Here is a 7,753-nt window from a genome sequence, read left to right as displayed (position 1 = left end):
AAATGATTATTGTACAACACTCTTATTAAATGTTATTATATTACTGCCCAGTTTTGTTGGGAGGCCTGACGCAAAACTTCTGTGTATCTGTGGTAGAGCACATGCTGTGTCATCTTCCTCTTCCTCTAAGCGCTGTCTGAGTGATGCAGTGGGTGTGTCGACTCTGTGGTATTGACAGATCTGGCCCTGTCACTTGTCTTTGTGTCAAAAAGCCTGTGGGAGACAGGAAGCCAAGCATCAGAGTTGACACAAAACAGACATCTGACCACACCTAGAGCCTCGGGGCCGGACTGAACAGTGCAACTAGTCAGAGGGCCTGACTCAGCCGCTGAACCACCTCGGTTTTGTTTAGTGAAAGTGTGCGATCAAATTTCAGTGAATGACTCCAAACTCCAAGGTTTTCAAGTAAAAATATACAATATATTTGTTGTATAAACTTGTACACAATGTCTTGGACATTTAGTTTTACATACACTTTACATAATGGTCAAATAGGGTTGTTTTCACATCCTTCATGGTTTTTAGAAAATGTCCCCCAAAACAACCACATATTTATATACATCTTTACAAACGTACCAAACAAAACAGCTCTTGGATGCACTTTAAGAGGCCGTGACGAGATACAGATGTCTTGTATAAAAATCCCTGAAAATGTCTCTCAGTGAGGTAAGAACACATTAGCCAAGCTCATTTCCTGTCATTCCCTCTCATACATTAAACTCACTCATTTGTTCTGAGACGAGACTGGCAATAGAGAACAGCTAATTATACATTGTTTCCCTTAACATTATTGTGCCACAGAATGAGTAGCTGCAGAACGAACACCACCACAGTAAGAAATAAGGTGAACATCCGTTTCTTTATACACTTATTACTTACATGTATTTGTTTCTTTTACTCGTGGCCAAAGCCTATCCTATACACTGCACCAAACCTGGAAATTAACTCATTGTTCGGTTTCGTGTTAAGGTAGGTTCAAGGCCCCAGTAGCAGTAAGCAATGTGACCCAAAGGTTAACAGGGAAAATGAGGTCCTGGACAGAATGTAATGACATACTAATAATGCAGATATAAACAACAGAATGTAAAGAAGCTTGACTGAAAATTAGGTTTCACTTTAAACATAATGCAGGAGGTGGTGATTTGATCCTATATTTAAATAATAAGTGCTTAACACAAAGGAGTTTACCCACATTACAAAGTGTACTGTGTACAAGTAAAAGTAGTAATGCTTTGTGTGGTGACCTCTTTCATTTGTACATAAGCTGCAAACAGTCCTCAGAAGACAAAAATGGACAACAGTTAATGGCCGGATCACTGTAGTAGCTTAATTCCCTCAGCTAGAGTACCATCAAAATATCTCTGATTGGTCCCCAGAAAACATTCGGATTAGCCAGAGACAACCAAGGCATATAATCATAACTGGTAGAAAAACAATACATAAACATCGACTTGACAGCTGGTGAATAACAAATAACAGTCAAACGTCCGTGGTTTAATAGAAAAGTTCTGAAATGTCCTGTACATGGGTGTTCATTCACGCTGTGTATGGTGGAGAGTGTGTTAGGCATTAAGGCATTTGAGACTGATGAAGCATCTTCACTGCATACAGGCACCATTACATGATCAGATCAGTGTAGTTCCTTTTGGTGCAGAAATACTGTAGCTGACTTACTGCCACTGTCAGCTAGTTAGGCATTTGACAGGCTCCGGATGCCCCAAAGACACCACAGGAAACAATGCAAAGCTGTCAAATTGATCTTCATGTCGACTCCAGCGTGTCCAGCTGGAAGACATTGTGGTTGGTCGGTGTGGTGAAGAATAGCTGCTCCTTGCTGGTGGAATGGTTGTCGCAGGGACTGTGCAACCCCAGTGTCCTTTCAAAGTCGAGGAGCTGACCCATGAAGTTAAAGTTCGGAGAAATGTTGGACTTCTTCCTCTTGACAAAGTCATAAGCATCATTTAGAGAGAGGTTGAGTCTCTGCATAAGGTAGGCCACGGTGACTGTGACTGAGCGACTGATGCCGGCCAAACAGTGGACCAGGATACCACACCGCTTCGACCGGGCCTCATCTGGTGAAACAAGGGACATTTATGGTCAGAATATTGTTTAGTTCCCCAAAGAAGAGAAAAAGCCTTAAGATTATTCAGAATATTTGTGTCATTGTTATGTGTCTGGGTGTAAAACTGTGATAGTAACCCTGTTGATGCCTTCTCTTGCAGACTGAAAAGTTCAGTTTTTATGGTTTTAACACTTTACCGTTTAAAAGAATGTGCCGCATATCCTTTTTGAAAAAGACAAAAGCAAAAAAAAAAACTGTAAACCAAACAACACCTTATCCCAGGCTTGTTTTTGTATCATAACATGCATATACAAGTCGAACACAACTTCTGAGAGCGGAAACAACATTTCCTCCTTCTACCACAAAGCCTTTTGGAAACTAGTTCATGACAAACACCGAACAAACAAGAGAGAAGATATGTCTTAAAGTGCAGCTGTGGTAAAAAACAGACGATAAAAAACGAAATCGAAACATAGTGGTTTAGTGCCATCAAAAAACACACATGCTGACTTTTAAGATATTAGGGCAGCAGTCTGTACACGTGACTATTGAGTAATCTGTATATCTGTATCTGTATCTGGACTCACAAAGCAGCATCATGAACTAGTTTAGTATGTATTCCCCAGACATTACATTTACGGTTATTAATCCTATTGTTAAAGAGTCCTGTACAAACAGTTACCCTATTTGACCTGCATGTGTTTGAGGATCAGATCAGATATTAACCTACTTACCTATAAATGATATTGCCTCTGGGAAGAATTGGGACAGATTTTCGCTCCAGTGGTCTGAAATGGGGATCTGTTTGTACCTGAAGTGGCCATCATGCTCAAACATGTTGGGGAGGTTGGGCGTGACGTTCAGGATGTACTTGATGTTGTACTGGCCCAGCACATCTAGGTTAGTGGAGTCTTTGGCACAGCCGAGGTAAAGGTAAGGTAGGATCTTTACGGGGAAGGCGGGCTGATTGCTGGGTATGGGGCTCTCCTCAGACTCCGTGGCACTGTTCGGTTCTCGATCTGACTCTCCATCTGAGCAGTCCGAGCTGATCCGAAGATTCCCAAAACCCAGTACTGACAGTGGAGGAGAGGAGCTGGGACAGGAGCTGTCCAAGAGGGTCTCACAGTGATCTGGGTAATCTGTATGAAACTTTACAAATCCACCTGGATGAAACATAGAGTACAAGGTTACAATATGATAGCAGAGCTTTAATAATAATAACTTTATTTGTGTAGCACCTTTAAAAACAAAGTTTACAAAGTGCTTTGACAGAGGGCACAACAGCAGGATACACGAAGCAAGTAAAAACACTAAAACAGAAGCAACACAATTGGTGAGATGTATGAAACAAATGAATAAACATAAAATAAACACAAAATAAAAATACATACACAATGACTCTTTTTTTACACCGTTGCCCATAAAGTTGGAATCATTTTGTTTTCAGACACATTCCTCTTAATGAGAAACACTAATCTACTTACATTTATAACAGTATGTGAGTGGACAGTGGAGTTCCCCCTCTAAAAGGAAAACTAATGGCCTAATCAGACTTGTTTATTCATTATTAACAAGGAGTTACACTAGTTATGCCATTCTGTATAGTGTACCTAATGTCTGGTACATATTAAAAAATGTGTTAGTCCTAATGCTGTTGCCCATTAAGTTGGAATAATTTTATTGTAAGACACATGTGTAATTTCATTCCTATTTGTACACATCAGATATCAGTTTTGATCAGGTGCAATGATTACATACTGAGTCCCAGTTACACTTTATCCATTAAGAATAAATCACACTGACGCAATTATTTCATGAGGTAAAAATAATAATAATAATAATAATTTCATTCCAACTATATGGGCAACAGTGTACAGCTATTTTCTTAATATTTATTCCAAAAAAAAAAAAATTACAAAGAAAAAAAAAAGAAAAAAAAAGAAACTCAAGTTCCTCCTACAAATACCATTCATGAAACGCACGCCTGTTCGTGCTAGAGCAAAACATGGCGCGGCCATTTTGGAATTTTAATTGAGAATCTCAGTGACACAAACTTTTGAACAGGCAACAAACTACAACACGCACCGTACAACACAGAGCCCACGTTAACACATAGGTGTCCAAACACCCCTAAAAATAACATATAATCAACAAAAACACCGGTTAAAAAAACCTGCATAGAGTCTCAAACGTTAAACTTCGGCTTCCCAGGTCTCTATAAACACACGATCATTCACTTTTACAATGCTAACGCTTAACTGTCGCTAAAATTAGCTTGTTTTAGCATCTTTTTCGTCCAATTAAAAACACAGTAAATGAACCACAGTCTTGTAACGCTGCTACCGGCTCACTACAACTGTAAACGTTACGAATAAGGACAATTTTATCCTAGCTGGGGTTGAATAGAAGTAACCAAAACTAGTTACCTTCCAGGTAATAAGCTTTACAACCGTCTTCCCATAGTTTCTGGAGGAGCAGACCCAAAACAGACGGGGGTCCGCTGTCCTGCCAGTCCGCCGTACACTCATCATACAGGACCACCGTGTCTGTTTTACACCGACGGATGAACTTCTCTTTATCCTCGTTGTTGGAGATGATAGTCCGGATGGGTATGTTGCCCTTCTTGAACCTGCGGAGCATCAGTCCCGGTATGGCCAGGTTTATGGCGGTCTCTATGTGGGATGATTCATAGAGCTCATGTGAACGGCAGTCCAGCAGGAGCAGAGAAGTGCCCCCGGACTCTAACTGGAGTTGCAGCCATTCCACGCTTTTACTCGTCGTCACATTAGACATATCGGACTTAATATCACACTACATACGAGCGTAAACACTTACTACATTGTCCACGGAAGGACGACAGAACTACATGTTGTTGAGCGTTAACATGTTGACCCGAAGTGGTTTCATCTCTTTTCCTCTTCTCCGTTTCCATCAGTCACAGACTCGGACCCTTCCCCATGACTAATGGAGCTGTTTACACTCGGATTTACCGCATGGAAGTTTACACTTGAGTGTTTTACAGCCGATAATCTATTGAACAACTTCAGCCACTCCACATCGTACCAAGGTCCTCCATGCACATTCTCCTTATACCATTCCGATGCATAGGAGGCTTTTTTTTAGTTGACAGTCGAGCAACTCAAGAGGGAGGAGTTTATTCCTGACTTAAAGCCGCAGCAGAAACACATCTGAAAGTTCACTAGCTTCTGGGGTCACGCACTTTATATTATTATTACTGGTTTATTCTGCAAATCAACTTTATATAGACATTATTATTATTTTATGGGAATGTGTGTGCCTCCATAACCACCTCAAATGCTTTCTGAATTCTGACCTATTAACATCATTAGTGCAAGATATATATATATATATATATATATATATATATATATATATATATATATATATATATATATATTTTTTTTTTTTTTTTTTTTTTTTTTTTTTTTTTGTGAATGCTCGATGCGGTACACACTTAATTTAATGTAAGCAGTGCATCACGAGAAAAGGATAGTAAAAATAAATGAATAAATAAATAAATAAATAAGCTTTTGCGTTTAGCCTTTTCCTTTAAAAAAATTTGTTATGATTATTGTACTAAGTGAAATGCTTAATATACAAACCAAAAATTCATTCATTCATTCATTCATATTGAGCTTGATTGTATATATTTTATTTTATTTTAACCTCCTGAGACCCAACAATGTATTTTTCGTCCTCTGTAGGGGAAAAAGTTTGACAGTTTTACTAAAAAAATAAATAAATAATAATAATAATAATAATAATAATAATAGTAATGATAATAAGTAATGCTGTCTATTGCAAAGGACATTCCATTAAAAAATAAATAAAAAATAATTTTAAAAATGTGTCTGAAAAAACTGTTGCATTATGCAATTTCCAATCAAGACCATTGTTTAATGTAAAAAACAAAAACAAAAAACAAAACAAAAAAAAAACAACAAATAAATAAATTTCACTTTCCTGGGTCTCAGGAGGTTAACTATATAAATCTATATATATATTATTTATCTTCTGTAGTTCTGTAGTTATTCATGAGGTCTCATAGTGTGTTTTAACATTTTTAAGGGTGAATTGTTACAGGATCAATCACAAATGGGGTTAATAATGGGCTTATAATTTCGTTGTACATATGTATAATGACAATAAAGGCATTCTATTCTATTCTATTCTATTCTATTCTATTCTAAAGTGTCTATAAAACAAACTAAAAATGTTGCATAAGATAAGATTTATTTGTCACATGCACAGTTATACATAAAATAATGCACAGTGACGTGTTTTTGCACCTGCAGCCCATAGTAAAATAGAAAAAGACTATACATGCAGCACACAAGATAAAAAGAAAATATAAGAATATAAATGTATATCTAAAAAATGTAAACTTAAAGGGGTAGCTATAGTGTGTATAAGCAACTTACTGTATTGCAGATGTCTGGATAAGGTGCATAGTGCAGAGTTTTTTGTTGTTTTGTTTTTTGCTGTCGTGTAATAATATGGAAAAAAATACAAAAGTTTAGGCCTAACCTATTTTTAATATGTTAGCAGACATTAGGTACACTGTAGGATGGCATAACTTGTGTAATTACTTGTTAATATAGAGGATTCCTATATGATGAGGCCATTAGTTTTCCTTTTGAAGGGGGAACTCCACCGTCCACATGCAGTACTACTTTAAATTGCACTTCATTGCTGTAAATGTAAGTATATTTGTATCTCATTATGTTTAAAAACGCTGATGTAAAGCTTATCGAAGACATTTACAGCATCCTGAGTGCTTTTCTCAGACCACAACCACAATATTCCAGTGGTTGACTATTGATGAGTAAATTAAATTAGGAAATGCTGAATGATGTGGGATGAGAGCAAGAGAGGGGGATAGAGATGTGTGCAGTGGGAATCTAGCCATACAGCTCATCTGCCTGCACACGTGAGTGGGGGAGACACAGATGTGCAGAGCACTGGGATTAACACAGAATGAGAAATAGAGCTAAACCTGCACACATATTTACACACACAAATGCCTTCAACCATCCGCGGATCACAGGCACACAATATGAGACACCATAATATTCAAGTATGACACTACACCGCCATTCTCACACCTGCTTCTTCAGTGCATATCTATAAGAGTTGTCAACCGACACACACATGAACACACTCACACTGCCTATTGGTACCTTACACCCGCATGAATGCTTTTCAAGTTGAATTCCTTCGAGAAGTGAAGCTGTGTTGGACAACCCCTCAGCATTTTTTTCAACACAGATCAAAGCATTTAAAGTAGATAAAGACTAATGAAGGAAATTATGTATGACAGTGACTTAGTTTAGGTGCAAGTGGGGTTGGATGACCTCTTTTTAGCCAATTAAGCCAATTCACTGACATATAGCTGTGTGTAAAAGTACACACAAGAAGATACGGTTAACTAGATGATATTCCACGAGTCTCATATACTAGGTTTACTTTGAGCTTGAACTTGCATGATAGTGGTAGTCACCTGACTGCTCTACTTCCACCAACACTCTGGTTACATAATGTGCTTCAAACGTGAGCTCATTCTAACTCTCAGAGGAAAAGAGAGGAAATGTCTTTGGTGCAAAGAATCCCAGGTTTTACATGTCAATAGCTGCTCTGAGCGCTTTCACACATGCCCGGTGGGCACACAAA

At 38.1% G+C, this 7,753-nt stretch overlaps 1 protein-coding gene across 1 annotated transcript; it reads right to left on the bottom strand.

Annotated features, from left to right (window-relative positions):
* Window positions 1–851: 851 nt before the first annotated feature.
* Window positions 852–5,179, bottom strand: LOC115423042 (dual specificity protein phosphatase 7-like). Its single transcript, XM_030139744.1, has 3 exons — window positions 4,489–5,179; window positions 2,797–3,225; window positions 852–2,072 (listed from the first exon to the last, which is right to left on the bottom strand). Exons 1-3 carry the CDS (start codon window positions 4,853–4,855, stop codon window positions 1,762–1,764), a joined length of 1,107 nt encoding a protein of 368 aa, XP_029995604.1. The 5' UTR covers window positions 4,856–5,179; the 3' UTR covers window positions 852–1,761.
* Window positions 5,180–7,753: the final 2,574 nt, after the last annotated feature.

Source organism: Sphaeramia orbicularis, chromosome 7 (assembly GCF_902148855.1).
Source record: "Sphaeramia orbicularis chromosome 7, fSphaOr1.1, whole genome shotgun sequence".
Lineage (NCBI taxonomy): Eukaryota > Metazoa > Chordata > Actinopteri > Kurtiformes > Apogonidae > Sphaeramia > Sphaeramia orbicularis.
The sequence above is the reverse complement of the archived record's forward strand: the minus strand, read 5'-3'. Positions and strand labels throughout refer to the sequence as shown.